Source organism: Varroa destructor, unplaced genomic scaffold (assembly GCF_002443255.2).
Source record: "Varroa destructor unplaced genomic scaffold, Vdes_3.0 BEIS01000003.1, whole genome shotgun sequence".
Taxonomy (NCBI): Eukaryota; Metazoa; Arthropoda; class Arachnida; order Mesostigmata; family Varroidae; genus Varroa; species Varroa destructor.
Window position 1 is genome coordinate 40,795,231 of NW_019211456.1, and position 21,944 is coordinate 40,817,174.

The 21,944-nt window shown below is 40.2% G+C and overlaps 1 protein-coding gene and 2 long non-coding RNA genes across 12 annotated transcripts in view; 2 read left to right on the plus strand and 1 right to left on the minus strand.

The window, feature by feature from the left end:
• LOC111247209 (uncharacterized) overlaps positions 1–21,944 on the plus strand; it is a 39,837-nt gene that overhangs the window by 7,878 nt on the left and 10,015 nt on the right. For 2 of the 5 annotated variants that reach the window (XM_086982202.1, XM_086982201.1), the window contains exon 3: positions 10,890–11,002. In XM_086982202.1, coding sequence (XP_086838328.1) covers positions 10,890–11,002 — 113 coding nt within the window. Of the gene's footprint in view, positions 1–7,292; positions 7,419–9,496; positions 9,891–10,246; positions 10,381–10,889; positions 11,003–21,944 lie in introns of those variants that run through there. The other 3 variants (XM_022797872.2, XM_086982203.1, XM_022797874.2) reach the window with 3 other exon arrangements.
• Positions 10,808–15,459, minus strand: LOC147756946 (uncharacterized). Of its 6 annotated transcripts, none has more exons than XR_015322654.1 (5): positions 15,319–15,459; positions 14,959–15,041; positions 14,160–14,328; positions 13,534–13,648; positions 10,808–11,529 (listed from the first exon to the last, which is right to left on the minus strand). It is a non-coding gene; the product is annotated as an uncharacterized LOC147756946 (long non-coding RNA). The 6 variants fall into 6 exon arrangements; XR_015322650.1 differs by having other exon boundaries at positions 10,808–11,532; XR_015322652.1 differs by having other exon boundaries at positions 10,808–11,532; positions 14,959–15,038; positions 15,319–15,455.
• On the plus strand, positions 15,905–19,314 carry LOC147756947 (uncharacterized). Its single transcript, XR_015322656.1, has 2 exons — positions 15,905–16,416; positions 17,258–19,314. It is a non-coding gene; the product is annotated as an uncharacterized LOC147756947 (long non-coding RNA).

The window sequence follows — 21,944 nt, forward strand, 5'->3', positions numbered from 1 at the left end:
CTATGCATACGAACCGCACACATACGGAACCGTCCGTAACGAATGATAGAACATGCATTACACCTACGTATAAAAACAAACATAATTTTATAAATCTTCATAAATACTGGACGGGGGCAAATAATAACAAAAAAAATTAATCTCTACTATTTTGTCGAAAAAAAAAAACTCTATAGCCTCTGCTCATCTATTATATAGCCATGATACACATGTTCAAAATATAGCCAATCGTTTTATTGTAAGTATCGAATGAAGAAAATTCACAGATAAATATAAAGTATTCTCACGAAAATCATCATTTTCTGTACTTGAGAAATGTTATCTACAATTATGCAGGATGTTATATTTTTTTATTTACTTAATTTTAGTACGATCTTTAAAAGACATACGTGAGTTTATCTAGAAAAAAGTGGAAGTTTCATTGACATAGGCACACACACACACAGATAATATATAATCGATAATTGTACACCAGTTTATGGTATCTTGTCTAAAGTAACGATATTCATTCATGGTTGACGTACTCGCACCCGTGTTGCACTTACATAAAGTAAATCAATAGAAACTACCAGGTAAACTCTAACTCGTAATATAAGTGGCAGCTGTCAGCAGACGACAGAGTATTACTACGATTACGTGTCAACCACACTCTCTGCGAGTAACTTCCAACCTCGTATTCTACAAACTATTAATAAGTCACTTTTGTAGTTAACAGTTATCACAAATAGCACGTGTATACTCTGCACGGCTATCATTAGTGATCCCACCAAAGCCAGCCTTTTTAATGGAACTTCCATATCTCAGTTCACGTTTCTGCATCTTTGTTCTGTTCATTCTATTTGGTGTAGATATCAAGGCTAAAAAAGGTGGCGGCAAAGGCAGAAGTTACCCTAAAGGAATATCGTAGACGAGAAGGGAAGTTGGACGAGAGTCCGGGCTAAGAAGAGTACGGAACTAAGTGCGAGTGTCTTCCCCCCAGAAAACCAAACGACGATTGCCTATCTGAGACGGTCGCCGTCGAAAAGTCGGTGATACGGAATCTAACAATGAGAACAATAGGCTGGAGATACTTGGACCTTGCGACCGGCCGTGGGAGAAGAATGAGGAACGACTGAAATGGCCATTATAGTTTATATGTCCCTAGGGTCTCCCTACGCTCTTCTCAAGCTTGCCGCCCCGAAGTCTGCAACTAGGCACAGCAGGCTTGAGGCCACCAAAGCCTTTCACTGCTTTTGATACCACTGTTGCTGCTGCCATTTGGGATTGTACCGGTTGCTGTGATCGCTACGTGTGGCATACACCAGAAACCTCCTACGCCTATCCTTGTCTTGTACCTACGACGTGACCAGTTATCGGGCATACGTTATAGAGCTCCGCTCCACGTGCGCCTCTATGGCTATATATATATATATATATATATATATATATATATATGAATACAGAGGTTTAGGACTTAGGTTTAGTTGTTGGCATTTTGTTTGCCCGCCGCTGTTGCTGCCGCCCTGTAATCCAGCTTTATGCTCAGAGACACTAACTTTACTATGGCTGGCCTAACCCTACTGCCGGACATAACGCGACAAGCGGATACGCACACGAGACAGAATTGCGAATGCAGAAAGGGGTTGCCTAAAAGTGGAAAATGAACATTTGCTCAATAGAAACCGCGGCAACAGCTGCCGTAGCCGCAGTGCTTTTCAAGAGAGAATGTCGTCCATAATAGTAGGTAACGGTGGTTTATTGGTCTGGGCAGCATAGAAGAGGGATACACTAGGAAGAAAGGTAAAGGAAACCTCGTAGCGTACCGGTATCCGGACTAACTGCAACAAAGTAAGAAAACGGTATTTATAGTAATAGCAGTGAGGAATAGTATACAAGCTCAAACCGAAGGAACATTTTTATACGGATCTAAATATCTGTCGTATAGGAGAGAGAAAGCTTTCATAGAGACAACAGAAAGGCATGAGGAGCAAAAGTCGGTGAAAACATGATGACTGTCTACGACATTATGTGGATGGGTATCTTGGAATTGACGTACATACGCTAACAATTGTTATTACGTGTAACTTTTCCAGTTCACTGCAGGCGCAAATGACGATTAATGCGCATGAAAAAGCTTTGTTCGAACCCTGTAGTTCTTGGCTTTCTCTGTGGCTAATTATATCGAGTGCGCTATGCGCGAAGTCTGTTGAAGAGATTCAGCGTGAAATCGCCTATGCCTGTTATGTTACTTCAGAGCTTAATCTGATGAGTGTTTTTCATATAACTAAATTGCCTACATGTATTTATAGTAACGACAGGCGGCGACGTCGAGCGCGGCCATCAGCTGCCACACAACACAGACTTACCTCGGGATGAAGATTTTACATTTGAACCAAAACAATTATTGCAATGGACCTGCAAATTAACTAACTTCTTAGCAAATCACTTTATTTCATTGTACTCCAATCAGAGAACCCGCAGCCGATAGAGCGTAACTATAAAGAGGTCAGCTAAAGTAATCCAATTCGGTCGCGAGTTTTACGGCCACTAAGGTTATTTTAGCTTTGCTTTCGTTGCAGCCCGGCCGGGCTGTTTCTTCAGAAGATACAGCAATTCCTTGCGATCCATTAGCGTACATACTGTGTATGGCTCATTTATTTGCGCTTTAGAAAGGTCTTCCATAGGAAAGGGGCATTGTGTCCCAATGTATTTCTTGTGTGCATGTAGCTCACGTGCGCGCCTTTCTATGTTCTGAAAATAAAAGTAGTTAAGAAGCACTGGCCGCCAGGATCTATGTCAAAGCAAATCCTATAGTTTACTGTCATATCTATTTATCGTTCTTTTATCTCCAACAATTCTGCTGTCGAGGCTGTGTTGACTTCTGTGCAGCTGCTTGGGTAGTTGCCTAGTGATATTGTTGCTTTTGTTTTTGTCGTTGTCATTGTTGCCGGCTGTCGTCGCCTTTGACTGACCAGTTTTTCAGCTTGACCGACAAATGGCAACTGATTCGGCTGCTGCGGCCTCTGACAGCGCTGCTAGCTAGCTAGCTAGCTAGCTCCCATGATTCTTCTAGCTTCTTTGGAATCCAGCGTACGCAGCTTAGCGTCAAACTGCAGTAGATACTTTACGGAGGCGATAACAATCGGATCGATCGGCTGTGGGCCGCCGGGTGCGGCAGTTCTAGCGGCGGTTTGGCCCTCTTAATTTCTTTTTTCTTCCGCCGTCGTTGTTAACGGCGGTGTCACCCTATACCCAATTCTATCTATCTATCTATCTATCTATCTATCTATCCCTCGCTCCCGGGTTTGCCGACGTAAAGCTAGCGTAGAAGCTACGCTACCTCGTCAGGCAGTCATTGACAATTGAATTACGTCAGCTTCTGCCACTCCACGTTTCTTTTTTGTTCAACCGAACATCTCATTCAGCCCAACTGCAAGTTGATTGTGCTCGACCTACTGAGCCGTAGAACTGCTACACATACAGAAACCCAGATAAAGAGAGGGAGTTTGGCCAGCTAGTACGGGTTGATATTATTTATGCCATTTGAGCGCTGGCGAATTGAAACTCAAGATGTTGAAGTGGCGGAGTGCGAAACACTTCAATAGTAAAATAAAAAGTGCAATTTAAAAAAGAAGAACAGTCCCGAAAGAGTCATTTGCGCATATGTCTGCTTAATCCAAGCTTAGACGAATTAATTAGACTAAATGAAGTCTTCAAATGTATTGAATTCTATCTTGAAGCGCGTCATAGGGTCTCATCAACCTTTGTCGTTTTAAACCAGCGGAACTTTATATCCATAATCGTCCATCAGGGATATATATATATATATATATATATCAGAGGATAATATAACCTAGTTGCACTAAGAAGTAATATGAGCCAGCATGTCCCAGCATGCTGCAATGATCATCACCTGATCCCGTAAGAGAGAAAGTTAGCTCACTTAAGTAGATCCGTAACTGTTCATTAAACAAATGGTAGAGATTAAACGTGTTGTTAGATATCGCGGATGCCCTTTTACGACGCACTTACAGTACAGCTTTGAAGAACGACGGCGTAACGATTTGGACAAGTGTCGCTATCGAATGGTTATTGAATATGATTTTCTGTACCTAATACATGTAGCAGTGTAAGGACTGCAATGAAAAACTGATTTATCCTAAATGAATGTCTAATTTGACCTTATTGATAGTTCATGGATCGCTTTTCTTTGCTGGCAACAAAAACGAATTGAGAACAGCAGTTGTAAAGAAAATTCGCCCCCTTTCGTGATATATCAGATTCATGACCGAGCATTACTACCAGACAAGGCTAAATAATTTTTAAGTCAGTCACTACTTCCCTTTTCTTCCACTAACATTCTCCAGTTCATTCATTTGAAGTTGCCCTTCTCATGCCGAAAACGGCGAATATACCCCCAGCAGTCTTTTTTTTATATGAACATATATGAATATTATTTTTCTAAGTTTTACCCTAAATTTCACCTTATATTTTGTATCCGGTACAAGTGAGAAGACGTGATAACATCGTTATTCTCCACCTATAAGGCAAATTTGATAAGAACTATCACAGCACCGACAGACGCGCACTTACTCACATATTCATATACCGTTATATACTTTATAAAAATGCTTGTCTCACCCATATAAGGTGTTGCCTTCGTCACCTCGGCCAGCACTAGGCTTCTAGCCTGCTTGTGCTATCATCAGCCTTCGACTTTGCATACCGATTGCAGCTGTTCTGTACGATACGGCGAAGGTTCATCTCATCTTAACACACAACTTACTTACGATAGCGTCGCTCGTGCCATCAACCGAGCTTCCCCGCCCCTTTTTCCAGTTACCTGTTGAAACGAAGCAGCTGGGTTGGTCACCACCATTGGTCGGCAGTCAGCGATGCCTGCGATGTTGGCCTGCGATGATCTATTATATATTACATAACATGACGTCGTCATATGAATAATCATTTAGGTGGGGACTAAGGGGGGCTATGCAGGGCGTGAGACTTTGTGCTCCACTAGTGTACTAGTGAGTGTGCGTGTGTATGTATTCACATATGTGGGCGTGTGTGCTTGAGTAGACCTGCCATGCCCAGCGGTGTTTGTGTTTCTAAGCGAGTTTCTCGATGTGTTTTTTTGCTTCGTGATGTGAACGATTGCGGTCCGTGACGTCTGTAGCGTCCGTTCACCCCTCAGTTCATCCATCGTTGATCCCCGCTTGGCAGCATTAGCCAAGGTACGAGATAGGGAGGGTGAGATGGCAGTTGCTTGTCACCAAGTTACCGAATTGTGTCACAGTCATCTGGATCGCAGCAGCAGGTCTTAGCTTGGCTCAACCCCCGCTTACTCCCTATCCGCCCCCTCAGAGATGGGATCAGCTACTAATGCAGCCCTCGTTCATATCTAACAAGCCAACGTAAAAAACGTATCGAAGCAGGGAAGGTCGGGCCTAGAAAGTGCGATAGAAAAACTGATCGCACTTTGTGCGCTGCCAAAGCAATCCCACCGACCGACCAGTCCCCGATGATGGTGATTCAATGACGAAAAAGAGAAAGCTAGCGGTGCCCAGATACCGACAAGATACGAATCCTGTGACGACGTCGAGAGCTGTTGCCGGTCGATGACAATGGATGCTTTGTATCGGTGTTTTCGAAGATCATCATAGCACTCACGTTGATCAGCGACGCGAGTGACGGCGCGGGGGCAGCTGCCACCATACTGGATTCAACTGGCGTCGACGACAGTGTGACGGTGGTTTCATAGCATCTCCTTGTACACTGGTTTCCCCTCGTCCCGGGTCAGTGTATGCTTGTCGGTAGTGTTGGTACAGTGGGTGATATAGCCTAGATTGGAATTCGTCTGAAGAACTTATTTTCCCAGTTAGTTGCCTAGTCGGTAGACTGGTTAGTGTATTATATCAACTAAACGCTTCGAAAGACCTGTGTTGAATATCTACGATGGAACAAGCTTTCGTAATGCTAAATAGTTGGAATTTTCCGACTTGCGCCTGTAGCTATGAGGATATTGATAGCATGTTATTGCATTGTCGTGTAGCTGCCCTGAAAAAGCATTATTCGTAGATTTTCTTCTGTAGCCAATACGAGTGGAGCATGGCTGGTTATCAAAAGTAGATACTCCATATCATTCAAACAGGTAAAGACAGACGCTTTTTATGCGTATAGCATCGAAACAGGTTCCTCGATATTGTTGAAACTGTATCACGACAACCACTAAATTGTCTCTCTAAATCGAAACTAAAACTTAGGCAAACGTATTAAGCTTTAAATATCTCCTTAGAAATTAGACAATATCACTAATAATATGATATTGTATTATTTTAATATTTAATATAGTAATATAAAATAGAAAGATATATCTTTACCTAGATTACAAAAAGCTTTAAGCTGATACCTAAAAAAGCATCAACTAGAGATAGTTAGAGTCGGAGGGAGAACGACTGAAATTTATTATAATTGAAGTTTAAACTGAACTAGGTGGACTATTTAATGAACTTAAGTGAAAGCCGCACAACAAACAATCATGGTACATCAGTCGAATTGTTCTCAGCATATTAATGAAACGTTATACTGCACGTTTCCCTAAATCTGTTGAACTTTTGGATGAACGAAATTACTTTTTTCTATTTTCTCTTGCTCGTAATAGCGTTTTTTTTTTTTTTCGAGTAGTTTCTAACTGCTATGGTAGGCTATTAAACTAATTTCCATTGGCGTCCTTGTTTACCGACATGAACTTACGCTTTTCAAGTCTCCTGTTTATGGCCAGATGCGTCTAGATAGGCAAGCCAGCTAATCTTATTTAATGGTACATGGTGTTATTACATAAACAGCAATGATTTGAACATAAAGTCCTGAGTATGTTTATATTCTCATCGACAAAATCGTAACAGTATAAGAAAACAGAACTTAAACGTGCACCATAAGCATCTGAAACGGTAGTTCTCACCAAAGAAGCTCTGTAAGGCTTATGGGGCCTGACAATCTTACTTAAATGGCGTAACGAATACTGTACAACACTGCTTGCTTCATTCTATTCTATACAACAAACGATCAGGTTTACCTAAATCAGTTACTACTCAAATCGCTTTTGAATTCCAATGCCTTCTGATAGGGGAGGCGACAGATCAATGATGTTATTGTAGCACTATTTGCAACGCAAAGTTGTACTTTCGAAAAATTCGAAATTATCAGCAGTGGGCAGCTTAGGTACTGCGTTCGTGGGGGCCAGTGTTGTTATGAAAGACATATGATCAGGTTATTCGAACAAGTGAGTAGTCTTATGTTTTCAACAATCCTAAGTAGTAATGTGAAGCATTAAATAGCAACTGGAACAATATTTTTGGTTACAATCAACGTTTTGATACTGTTAACGACTGCCAGTCATGTTTATTGGATCCATGGTTCAGCTATCGCAAAGTGATTAAGTGAGTCGGATTCCGGGGAACCCTTCCCCTAGTCCTGTCGTTCATTTCACTATGCTGGCCTATACAAATGGCCAGAAATCAAATTACGAGTATTGCTCGTATGAAATGCCGCCGCAAGATGGCGCCGGGTTTTTTAGTGGAATGGTGTTGACTGACTCATCATTTCGTTCGTGTCGAACTCGCTTTTCTTGTTTATCTCGACGTTTTTCCCGGTGTTCGTCATCGTTCACGCATTTCTAGAATACCTGCTAACGCAAGCCTTTACGTTAGTTGTATGGGCTTCGCCGTAATGCGTGAATCGTTGAACGGACACACGCGCTCACACACACAGCTGCGGTCCTATCGCTTACATCGCAACGGTTCGCGATTTACTCAACCAGCCAATTATCCAACCACTGACCTAATGTGGAGCATTACGTTACGAAAACTAAGAAAACTAGTCCGGCGTTGAATCAACTTCACGTGCCCTTATACACCTAAACGGAAAGGTACGCCCGCGACGGCAAATGACAAAAAGCGCAGAGCCGGTGAAGCATGGGGTCGTTGCGAGCCATGCGTAAATATAGAAATGCAGAAACAGTGCCGTTCGAACGACAAATCTGAAATACCGTTATGTATCGACCGGCATTGTACCTTTATTATAGCTACTGCTGTGCGAAGAATTTCTGGGAAGTTTCTAGCCAAAAACTTTCTCAGTTCGACGACAATCAGCCTAACCACGTAGATCGTCGATTCTGAAGGGCTGTAAAGGTCCAACGTAACGACGCCTTCTTACGAGTGGCACTAATGACGTCGACAACAAATTCCACATGTTGCACTAATAATAGTAATGGTATTGATCTGTGGTAGTAAGAATGTGTAATAGGTACATGTTATGAGGATACAGTTTGAATACAACAACAAACGTAAGAAGATCAACAGACATAGAAATCAGTAGCTAACGTTACCGTATTGATAATTTTACTAGCACATGGAGGAATATGACGCTTCGCGTTAAACTGATTGGATTCATTTTGGGTGAAGAGGGGATATAGCATTGCATAAGCGGATACGGCACTTGCAGCACTCGCTGGCTACCGACCATCGAACTTGCGTGCCTAAAAGGTTTCCTAAACCTATATCTATATAAATAAATTCAGCACTAGAGATTCGGTATTGCTGATTAGGTCCTAGCATTCTGCACAGCGCTTAATTCTGTAGAAGCTTGACTATTACGAAGTCCAAATTAATGGTAAAATTCGTGGTGTCCTGCTCGAAGTATTTATCCGAAACAATCAGATGGACAGATTAGAAGGATATTGTCTCCCAACGCCTGTTAGAAGTTAGCATGGAGTTGTAAATCTAACGGTATGAGCTCGTTTCGCGGTTAGTTAAACTAACGTTTTATAATAATAAACATTTTATGTACGATTTAATCTAAATAAAGACACTGACGGACTTAGAATTGAGGTGGTCAAAAACGAACGACTCGGACGACGATTCAACGTTGATCAACTGTGAACTGACCAGTTACTGTCTAAACATTATAAATTAAAAGAAAAAAGAACCTGGAGCTCATTCCAGTGTGAAACAGCATTTAGCGATTGCAGCACAAACGATCATTCGGGTAATATACCTCGTGCGAATTGTTCACTTTTGTGCAAATATAACGTTGCTTCCTTTTTTGCCATCTACTACTTATTCCAACATGGCGCTGAGACGTTGTTGAAACACCTACCGTAACATTTGCTAAGAATCGCCACCAGAATTACGATCTACTTCCTTACCTTTCTTTCTCTAGCTCGTATGCATATATGTAGGTATTTAATGACGCCCATTATCTACATGTTGTTATCAACGATTTCCTGCATACATACTATAAGTTTCATGTGTGATATGTGATTGAGAAGTCCCAACGATTTTGTTTCAATGATTGGTAATCTCACGTTACACAGCGGGTAGAAACAAATTTAAACTGTTGAATGATAAAAAAAAAAAAAAGCCATCTAGTATCTATGGATATTTTCTGTAAATTTTTCAGTAAATGGAAAACGAAAAACGACGACCGCCTTCCACATCGGTAATCACCAATGACTATGGCGTTTACCGGGTGTATGGATATATGTACGGCTAGGATACGCCTTCTGGGCGTTGGGCGAGCTACCGCTGTGACAAACAACAACGATCGAAGGGCCCCGTATAATTAATAGTCAATACGCTATGGATTTGCCAAATATTCGTCGACTTCCTGTCTAGAATGACTACTGTTGCTTTTGTTACTGTTGTTTCAATCAGCCATGTCGTACAACAATAATTCGCACTGTCTGTTGGTAAACGCGCGGGCTATATTTCCATTGTACTAACCAATCGGATGTTCAACGCCGTTGTGTCTCTGAACATGGCTTGTGTTTGAAGAGAACAACCTTCAGGCTCATCTTTCAGGACCATCCATCTTACTAGGCCGCTATGATGCAACAATACGTCCATTCAGTGGTATGAGGTGCAATGCATTCTTCTGTTTTTACTATGCTATTATGCTGTCAGCAAATTCGATTTTTCGATGAGCCGCGCCAGTGTCGACCCATCGTCGTTTCAATATCTCTCTTTAGCAGAGGCTCGATCTTAGATATTAGTACGAGCCATTAGCAGTTGCTCTCAAATACAGCTTTAGGTAAAAGCGATGGAGTTACGTAAATAAAGGAGCACATGTCGAGGTAATCCGGTGTGCCGCCTCAACCAGAAACTAATTAAATGAAACGAGAACTATTGAGAGATAGTGGTAACAGATAAATCATATTTGAGAACTATTAAAACCAATAAAACGATCACGTTTGACCACTCGTCAACAGGGGCCAGGTGACGCCCGTTCCCCAGTGATCCAACGTCAGTTTCGATTCTGTGATTCTCCCTGCTGTAGCAATCTGTTCAAGTAGCATCTCAATGTACGTGTGCGAATCGTTCATGCCTTCAAGCCGTCAGATGGGTAAGGTAGTAGGTGTACTGTCATTGTGCCGTTATTGTTCGCACTATTTTTTGTACTACTAGTACTAATAGCCCCACCATACAGCTACTATGACTGCTACTGCTGCCCCTAAATCGCGCTAGCAAACGATCAGCCGCTGCCGCAACGCTCGCGCGCGGATCTGGCCCTCTCTCCATGCCAAAAGTCACCAACGCTTCGCCGTTAGCGACAGAAGGCTCCACGAGGGATTGAGTCGCTGCCACATGACCTGGCCCGATCCTGAGCTAGATTGTTGAGATCTTTTCAAAACTGGATCGACCAAGATAAAACGAAGTGCCGTCGGGGTGTACAACTTTGGCATTAGTGAACTTGGTGATAAACCTCAAGAAAATACGTGCTTTCATAGAAACAAGAAGGGAGGTATTTCAAATATTAAGAAAAAAAAATATTTCAAAGGGCCAATCTGTTGTGCTTTATTCTATTGACAAAATCTTCAACAGTGTAATCAGCTGTTGTTTGTGGTGCATCAGGTGCAGGTCCAGCGGTGAAACTGGCTGATAGCCTCCGTGCCACAATGAAATGGTTACTCCTCGTAGCGTGTGCGTTGGATTATTCGGTGTGCAAAAATAGAGACAATGAATTGGTAAGACACTGCACTTATTACTTCAAAAAGTTAAGTTGAACCATATATTAGATTTGTATTTCTACATATTGTATACATAGAAATACAGATATATTCTGTACATTGTATATATAAATATATAGGAGACCGTCTATTCAAGGCTGACTGATTATAAGTAAGTCTCTCTTGCAACGAACGTTGTCAAAGATTATTCAGAAGAGCAAAGTATCTACACTAAAAAAAAAGTATCTTTCTTTTAACAGCTATTTCTGCAAATTAATATAGCCACTCAAGCGGCATGCTAGCCGTTCAGGTCGTCTTTCACTGATACCATTACAAATTTTTTTTTCATTTCCAACGTCGACAAATGGTCGGTTAACGAGAAAAATTGATCTGAAACGTTAAGTACCAATACAATGATTTTACATATTCGCTTTGATGTCCATAAGAGGGCAAAAGTTAGGTCATCTTCAAAGTAATCGTCTCGTACGCGGATCGAATTCTTTTCCATATCTCAGCTGTTTTAGCCAAAGATTCCGTTATCCGCACTTCTGAAACAGTTTTTAAATTCAACAGAAGAATAAATTGAAGACAAAAATCTGGTTTTTTAGGTTTGAAGAAAGCCAACTGTTTGGAAGGGAAGTTGTTAATCGGATGTTTTCTATTGGATAGAAATTTTGTTTGTCATAATGTATGGGCTGTCTAAATCATCCAGTTAGTTTGGCCAGAGATTTTGCGTGGAGTTAAGTATTATAAACTACTAAGTACTTCTCTCTCATTGTTCAAAAACTGTTAGACTTAAAACAAAGGATGTTTTTCTTTTCGAAAAATAAAAAGTATAAATAAACTAAAAATCAAAATAAATTTCAAGCTGAAAAAGATAGTGACCAGAGCACTAATATAACTTGATAGAGGCAACTAGACTATAGTTGTTTCTAGTCGATCCCAATTAAAGACAGTTTGTCATCGATTAATTGAACTGATGTGTTTGAATGTGATCTACTACATGTATAGCCAAGACATTGAAAGTTATTTTTAACGATCATGAAAGCTCAGCTTCAGGCTTCGCAACAACGTAGTTACTGTCTATTTGAAAGGTTTATGCCTATCGTGGCTCACAAATCGTTGTATTGCTCGTATGGCCTAAAAACGCTATGGCCTTTCTGGCAAAGGACACTAATAACATGTACAATTTAACACTAGGCACGTGATACAATTGATTTTTATGTGGACATTGTTTCTGCAATTCATAGAGTATTCATCAACAAATAGCTTGAATAGGTGCTCAATTAATTCAAATTATAAAAATCAGTTCATAAATACACTCGATAAAAACGCGCTATGCACATCACTGGTGCCAATGTATTCAAGAGTGTTTGCAGAGAAGGGGCACTGTGGTGAGAAAACTTGGCTAGATCCTTGATTTCGAGACGCTAGATTTTACAGATCCTTAAGGTAAAAAATGCCGCAACAAATATGTACGTGTCTGGCAAGTCTCGTAGCGCTTTCCTGGTGGATATTCTCTTTGGACTATGATAGATCAGCACTTAGCTATCTCACTTTGAGTCAATTATATTGTCGGTGTTCTGCACCATGCGGCCGATGTGCTTTTGTCATTACGACAGTTAAGTACCACAAAAGGAGTGTGTACGATTAGATCGTATTCATGCTTGGTGCAAATGTTTTATATATAATAACAGGAAAAACAAATCCCTATACTAAACGTTTTGAATTTTACGTCCAGTATCGCATTAGACGAGCCTTCAGGTGGCTAGCTCCAAGCACGGAATTAAGTGTGCCTACGGCGGCGCCAAATGTACAACTCGAATCTTAAGATCCTGCTAATTGTCTTCAAATACACTAACTTTTCTTATTTAGCAACCAGTTTAGTTGCTAATGGGTTTTGTCAAAATAAGATCCCTTCCCGAAGTCGTCTGTGTGAACGATTGTAACATCGCAACGCCACATAACATATAAGGCATGGGATTATTAAGCCATCGTAATATCAAAACAACTTGAAACGTTCGTCCGACAAGGGAGTAGCGTCAACAGTTGAAATAGACTCGTAACTTGATTACGAACTTGCTGCCATAAACGTAACGACCATTGCAAGCATTATTGGTTGTTGAGTTTCTTATGCGAATTAGCTTGAAACGTAAAAATAATATACACCACAATCAAAATTAGTCAACCAGAAAACTTAAAAGATAAGTAGGCTTCGTTGCAGAGGTTTATATATATATATATATATATATATATATATGTATATATATATATATATATATATGTTGTACAGATGTAAAATAAAAGTTCTAAAAGTGTGAAGAAACTTCAGTGCATATCATCTTGATATAGATCGTAGTAATTCAAAAAACACTATCCAATAAACGAGCTTATAAACCATATCGTATGCTGCCGTTCATCCACCCGCACCATGTCTAATCGAGAGACATTGCTTGAGCAGTGTTCAAAGAAGGGGAACAGCCTAGACAGTTTGCTATATGTACATACGAAAAGATTGAACCTTGTTCAAGTTTTTAAGAAACGCTTACGGGAAAACGTGCAGCACAGACGCAACGTGCGTGCCCAGTTCACGTTACAATAGCCGGACATGATTCTTGATTTGAACGCTGCTTCGGACCACCCTATAGCACCAGCAGTCCACGACTGCAATGCAATTAATGGTTTAGAATTACGACGACGTAGCTAGATTCTCCTATCTAAATGTTTCATTTTGACCTCTAGCTTTTACTTTTTCTTCAAGCTTCTTCAATACCGCATCGGTATCCGAAAATTTTGACTGCCAGTGTTGGTGCTGCGGCTTGTCATTAAACAAAAAACACTTTTTTGCTCAACGTCGGAACCGGAACACTGTTCTAGCTAATTCGAAAAATATATCATGCAGGTATTATGCAATTCAGCACCAGATAGTCCATGCTGTCGACTGAATGTAAAATACATTGAATACTATTGTGAAAGCGTTATCACGCCTGCTGCATCTTCGAAGAAGAAGAATGATGATGTCGCATCGTAGCTAGCTGAGACGATTGAATAATGATTACTATCTTCTCCACTCGCTCTATGTCTATGCGCTTAATCATCAATCACAGAAAATAATGACAGTACTCGAAGATATTATTAAAAAGTTCTATTCTATTCAAACTTAAAGTAAACACACCGTCCAGTCGCAGTCGTTGCATGCCAATATCATTAAGCCTTCAAATTTTCCAGAGTTCACGCATAATGTTGCAATAGTATGATTCGTCGACTAGTATTTCCATTGTTACAGGAAAGCTCTATGTTTAGCAAAGCAAACGGTATCGCCTGACCAGCCAACGCATTCTCCTCTATTAGATGTGTACACAGCATCCGCGTTACATAATGACAGATATAAATGAACAATTGATTTTTGCCATCAGTCCAGCGGCATCCATCGCCATTGCTTTGTTCAGAATTCATACATGTTTATACGATCGTTACCATCTACGTGTGTGCATATATCGTACTAAATATAAATAAAATTTGGGGTTCAGCAAGGGGTAAGCGCGCCCGTTGCGTGACGGATAATTGATGCGCGGTGTCGTTAATTAAATATTCCAGCTATTCGATGAGCGGCTTCATGATGAAGCGCGTATATTTTATCCAGCGAACGCAGTGAGTATCAAGTACACTAAAACTACCAGTAACTAAATCGTTCAAACCTAAAGAGCTAGTACTGATTTTTTTACGTAGAATTATTCATATTATTACTGATATAGAAATCATCGCTATATAAAATAAAGTCTAGATTTTTCTGCGAGCCTTTGCTATTTCTATGAATGCGCAGTATGTGCATTTTCGATAATTGCCGGTGTTTGAAAATCTGTCGTCGCTTATTACAAGAAAACACTGGGCAAGCAGATGTGGCACGCGCGTTTTCATATAGACTTTATTTGTTTTTTATTGATACTCGTCGTAAATAGCACCAATACGCATACCTTTCGATGTAACCAGATGACAGATTTCCTTGTACGGCTGCCAGGGTCATCTCATCGCGTTAGCTCAGGACTCACACGATCTACTATTAAATTTCCAGGAACAAGACGTCATTTGTTTTGCAAGCGTGAGTTTTACTTTGAGAATTTGAATATGCTCACTAATCAAAACTTGTCAGTTTTAAGTATCGATATATAAAAATTAACTATTTTTTCTTGCGAATTGTACCTTTCATCAGGCTTTTGGACTATATCATTGAAACGCAACAGTTCTCTTTGTCATTGTGAGTCCTTATAAATTGAACCGCTTAGATTAAGGATCACGTCACAACATCTACTACAGCCATGTACTACGTATTTTACCTTTGAAGTTCATCGTGCGCCATATCGTCGCATTGAATTTATTTATCAGTATAATTATTTCTGCATCGCTGCAAATCCACCATTCAGCGTCTATAGATAGTGTAGATTACCAAAGAACTGGGATAGCATATTCTTCAACAGCTATCTATTTCATACGTGCGCGAGGTCGAATAAGTAACTGCCTATGTACATATATGGGTGTGCAGTCATTCGTTGTATTAGGTTATTCTTGGGTTATTAGATGATTGCCTGTTGCCGTTTAGTTGACTTCTACACAAATTGTCTCTACTTCGACGACGGCAACGGCCACAGGCAGAACGTGCTTGTCTCTAATATCTAACAGCAAATGAATAGGAAAACCCGAGGCTAGGAGACATCTGTGAGCAGGGAGATATAAGGAAGATACTTCGATATGCGGTAGAGGATAGGTTCCAGGAGCGCAATTCTCCCGTCAGAGTTCTGCCCACGCACTTGGCTTGATGATGAATGCAGTTGGAACGGTTACACTATCCAGAGCAGTTCGAATTTGGTTAGCGGCTGTTGTGTCAGCGGCTAAGTAACTGCTGTTTTAGCGGGGCGGCTAAATGCAGCGGCTGCCAGCCTGCTTCTTTGTTCATTTTCAGCGTTATGTAGTCGAGGCCGGTGAGCATGCTATTAAGTATGGAGTTATAGTGTCACACGGGCAGCGACATATTAGACCAGCCCATGTTACCCCCTCGTACAGATCTCCTCTAGCAGAACGAGTAGTCCCTTATCCAATATAGCGCTTGCAGAGCTCTCGCGAGCCGCATTAACCCCGTCGTGACGTCTCTGACTGTTGATGGTAGTCGACGCCGGTTATCGACTCCGGATCAGCGACCAATTGCAAGGGATATCTTCTTGCTAGTTGTTGCGTTTGCCAATGGACAAAGGCACAGACACGCTGTCGACGCCGTACCAAACAGCTGCCGTTGCTGGTATAGCCACCTTTTCAAACGTATCATGGTAATGTGCCTTGATTGTCGTTAACCTGTATGACAACGGTTCGGGCTCTACGTGTTTCTACAGCTCCCGCTTCCACCCCTAACCCTGTTGTCGCTGTTGCTATCACTTCCCACGGTACGATTATGGTCGCATCAACTATATCTAATGAGCGATCCCGCGCGGCTATGTGAATCAACGACGTCGTTAACGCAACGTCAAAGAAAATGAAATAGTGAAAACTGCACTGGCGTCTGGGTGTTTCCACTCCCAACGCGCAATGTCATCTTGCAGTTATTTACATGTATACACAGTTGTATGTGGATATGGTGATTGGTATTCAGTAGTTTGGGCGATGTTGGGTTGACACGTGCTTCATCTCTTTCCCAGAACGATTTTTGTGGGAAGTGTAATACAATCGCTAGAGCGCGCGGTTCTTTAGTCATACTTACTTGCATAATATAGTACGTGTGCCGTGCATTGCAGGCTCTATTGTCTTGAATATAAAGCGCGTACAAAAACCGGCTGTTAAGAGCACTCCTATGCATGCTCTATACGCGAAATAGAATAGGTAGATGTATGAATAAGACATTGCGTATTGGACATGCAGATCTCACGAATGTGGCCTATCGTACCCTGCCGCGACTACTGCCGTTATACTAGATTGTTGTAAACCCAACGGTTGGCAATTATCGTCAAAGGCGGTTTAAAAATGGCTTATTTAAAAAGCCATTTTTAAACTTTTTCTTAAGCCATTTTTTTTTTTATGTCAAGTTTGTGGTACTGAAATATATAGACTGGCAGGCGTATGTAGTGTCCTATTCGTTTGGAGGTCATACGATATATACGCGTAATGCTCGGGTACAAATACGTTCCCTTTCAGTATGTTTATCACCTTTTCCCTAGCAAGCGATACGTATAGGAATGATCTGTAATAATAATACTGATACTTCAATTTTTTGTTTGTTGCAATTTTCAGTCGCGTTATTAAACGAATCCTTTCGTATTCACCCACATATTGAGCGCTCATTTCGAGCTATGTAACCAATCGCGTATTACATCGATTGGAAAGCGGTCTACTCTTGTGACTAGGAGACGCCGCATATGTATCGATTTCAGATCCCCATTTCTTCAGTTGCCAATCTTCTTAATCACGAGCAACGTTGCAGGTTTTCAATGGATTGTTTTCCTTGAACACATTAACAATAGGCAACTGAAAAGGAGACAGTGCCTTAAATAACGTATGAAATCATATTAGCGTCCTTGTTGTCTTAAGCTGGAGGGACTCCAGCTTTATTAAACACAGTTTAAAAAAATGTATCATATATTCAATATACAAAAATCGCAAAATATTTCCTTGGTCGTTGTTGTTTATTCAGGCTCTCCAAATAACAGCAATTTGTAATAGCAATTGTAAATCATTTCAAAAGATCGTCCTGAGATAATACATCTGTCAAGCTTACCGTACTAAGTAGCACATAGTAGCAACTGACCTTCAACTTTTTTATTGTTTTGTTCCGCTATGGTCCCATTTACATAGAAATACATGTAACTATTTCAGCATTCATGTTGTGCACCATTACGTGTAATATACATCTCCTTTCTGTTCATGACAAGAACATTTGCACGGCAATTTCTTTGTTGTGTCATTTAATTGGAATAGTCATAACCCTGATCACGACTGTGCTTAATGATACGACCAATGATGAACGATCATGGATGAGCATCGATGTGAGACTTGTTCTGTACAATAGTCACTATTACCTACAACGTCTAGCGCTAACATGACTGTCCCTTCGTTTGTTTCAAGTCGGAGATTTGTTAACCCATGCTACAATCTCTGCGTACATCGTGGGTCCGCAAACGTGTTGCATTCCCATGTAAAACATTCACAAAAAACAAGATGCGTTTTGTGTGCCCCCAGGCAGTTCGTGGGAAGATATTGAAGCGATTAGATTTATTGAAAAAGTTGAGTCATCCATATTACGATGGAACATGTTTCAGTTATGGTCTTATGAAATCATACATATACTAGGTTGTAAATGATTTGAAGAAATTTTTCTTTAGAAATGGCCACAAAACAACCGTAGAAGAAGAATGCCGCTCTCAGACTACCCAGGCTAATGACACTGTCACAGCGTTAATAAAATTCGGCCAAGGACATCTTATCGATCGGTTGGGTGAAGAGCTTTGTTTAGAAACAAATCTCTAAGCGGACTGATATGAAGTTGGTACATCTAATCATTTCCGTTCAAAGCGCGAACTCATTAAAATAGCAACTTTTTTTTTGTTAGACAACACTGCAATAGAGTTAAGATGCCCTATTTGTAATCGCCTGAACATTGCTGATGAAATAGTACGTTACTTAAAAATGGTCGGTTTTAGTAGGCCAGCGTTCTTGCGAGAATATCGTTGTTATCACAAGAATTTTTCCAAATTTATTCGTAGGGTATTAAATTGGATACTTATTTTATTGGCTAACTCATCGGCCCTGGTCGAAACAATTCACGTTCGCCGCCTACACTACAAGAATATACTACTTTCGACGTACGGAGGACGACGCGATGGCCATCTTGTAGACCACATACTTGGCGATAAGCGGTATAAGATATGTACTAATTCCTATACTGTTTGCTGTAGGACACTGTACAATGGACGGATTGCTAAATATTCATGGACTCACACACACACACACACACACACGTCCATTGACGCATACCCTCTCTGCATCTTCAGACAAGCACGAAACTAGATAAACGAGAATTCTAATTTAGCCATAATTTGAACCATAAACCATGTTTCTTTTTTCGGGAAAACTACTCTATTTATAGAAAGCGGGGCAGAAATAAGCAAAAAAAAATCATCTTTGTATTATTTTAGGTGTGCGTTATAGCGGTTTATTACCCACATATCAGTGCTAATAAAGCATGGTAACTATCAACGTGCGAACTTCAAGTTTTACCGATTCAGTGACTCGAGGGCCAGTAGTTTCAATTAATATATTAAATAAACAGAAGAACTGAATTTGTCACAAGACAGAGGTGTATTAAACATAGGCCTATAATCTTGATATATAAATTACAACTTTCCACATATTTAAAACAGAAAAAGGCACTAAAACCCAAAACGGTGAGAACTGCATAAACCTTGCCCTGCTCACACGTGCTATGGACAAAATAGTGTATGTTTAAAAGATTACGTAGACTCTAAAATACGAACAGGCAGAATCCGTTAATAGAAATTCTCTCAAATATAGGAAAGAAGACTGCATCGTTGCAAATGCTAGATCAACATATGTCTGTGGTGAAAATAATAAATATACTTGAAGTTTTTACATTCAATGTATGTAACTTTGTGCTAGAGTCGCAGTAAAGACATAAACCTGTAAGTTTCCTCTGCAAATGCAGGTTATATATACAGCACTGAAATATACTGTTATACACAGTAAAATACAACCCCTAAATGTACAGCAAACTATTTCGAAATCTACGCCTACTTTCGCTCTCGCAATCGTTAACGATTGAGCTTAAATCACTGAGCCGAATTTTTTTTTTCGAGCAAATACTTAATCGCCTAAACTATTGCGCTGAAAGTATTCAATTTTTGTATTTGTTCATTCAGTATGAAACCTGACATAGTGTATTTTAACTTTTCCACAGTTGTAGTTCTTTTATATTCGATTAGAGCATGGACCTTTATTACTCATAACTTTCTGCCATTTGGGTGGCAACCTATTTGTTCGACAACTGTACGAGGGCCTGTGAAGTCGTGACATCATGTTCAGATTTGAATAGCCTTTGACCCAGTTGGTTTAGAACAATACAGAAAAAAAAAACACGAGATATTGTACCCATATAGATAGCGCCAGATGACATCAATGTTTGTCACGTCCTGTACTAAAACATTGAGTAAGTTCCTTTAGGAATGATTCAGCTATACGCATGTTGCAGTATTTGGATGTATTTCATAGTCTAGCAAATGTTGGCAACGCTAGAGCTTTGGACAAGGATCTTTTGAAAAGCACGACACCGAATGGCCGACATTAGGATTGTCCGTTATATTTTATTCCGACCTTTCCTCGGCACCCTCCATCCCCCGCGATCTATTACATTTACTACCGAAAGGCCTTATGTTGAAAAAGCTTACCACTTTATATGTGAGCCTGTAGAGCTATTTTCTGGTATACATATTGGAGTACGTCCAGTACCATATAGACCACGAGGTTTCTTGTGGAAGTCGACTGTTAAAAATAGGACTCGATATGAATGAACATCGCTTGAGACATCGTTGGTCTAAATAGATTAGTCTACTCAACGAAGGGTAGGTCCTTGTAAATATTCTTCTGTTAGCGATACTCAAAGCTGAAATTCCACTTTATTGATTTTTTTTATTATTCTCAACAAAATGCTTTTTTTCCGTGGATTTAATCTTTATTCGATAAAGCTCTACATATTCAGATGTGTCATGCTTTCGTTACCTATTGGCCAGGTGTCATTGAAAATGTGTAATTAACTTACGTATTTTAAGATGTATTCGGATAACTGATGACCATTTTCTCATGTTTGAAACTGTGCAATCATGTAGAAATTAGCTAATTTTTCGTATGCTTGATATCAGCGTCGTTTCTTTGAGCTAGCTTCAATCATGGACGTACTGCTCCCCTTCTCTGTCACTGTTTACCATCGTAGGCCATGTAAGTTGTGTGTGTGCGTGTTTGCTAATTCTTGACAAACTAGATTGACTCCATTAATGTTCTGTAGCCATCCAAGTGATGGATCATCCCATGGCCACTATCAGCGGATGCCAACAGAAAAAAACGATCAGAAAGCTACGTATCAACAACATTACCAATTACAGCTCGCTTAATGGGTCCCAGGGAAAAGATGACGAGAAAGCTGTTACTTTTCTGTGAGCAACAGCAAAGGCCAGTACACAAATGACTACCGCGCGTCTTTAGCGCTCGTCGAATCGCCGTAACAGAGAATACGCCGCCGTCGAGAATGATGCATAGTACAAAGGCGCCTTACAGTCGTACACCATCCTTTGACGTTGTCGTTGGCCGTAATAGACCGATAATATATTTAGGCTTTTCTTTCTATTCTTTGTCGCTGTCAAAGGTCAAAGATATATTAATTGATCTCCGACGTTAGACGAAAGCAAATCTCGGGCAGACTGGAAGTTGTCTTTTTGCAGTTCTTTCACTAACAATTTTTAACAGTCTAAATGGCTCAAAACCGGAAAATTTTATCTATCATTTTCAGCTATTTTTTTTAGATAGAAAGAGACAGGTAGAAAGGGACAAACTTTTGTGCTATTGATTTATTTTATTTGAACGAGCTCTACATCAGTCGTATAGATTATGCGATGTTTACGAAATTCAAGTCTATTCCTAGAGGAAATTCCAAGTGCACAAAAAGGTCTATATTCTGAAATCAAGAAATTACTAAACGTTTAGTACAAGTGTAAATAATTATTACACTTAGTAATGTAGAAGCAAAAAATGATTCTAATCGGTCATAACGTTTACAATTTGCCTGCGGTACGTATACTTGTAGTTCTCTAAGCTATTTTCAACATCATCAGTTACTTCCTGGAACAAAAATTCTCAGAGTGACGAATATCCGGCAATAATTCCGTATTTTGAACGTAATTAGTGTTCAAGTCGT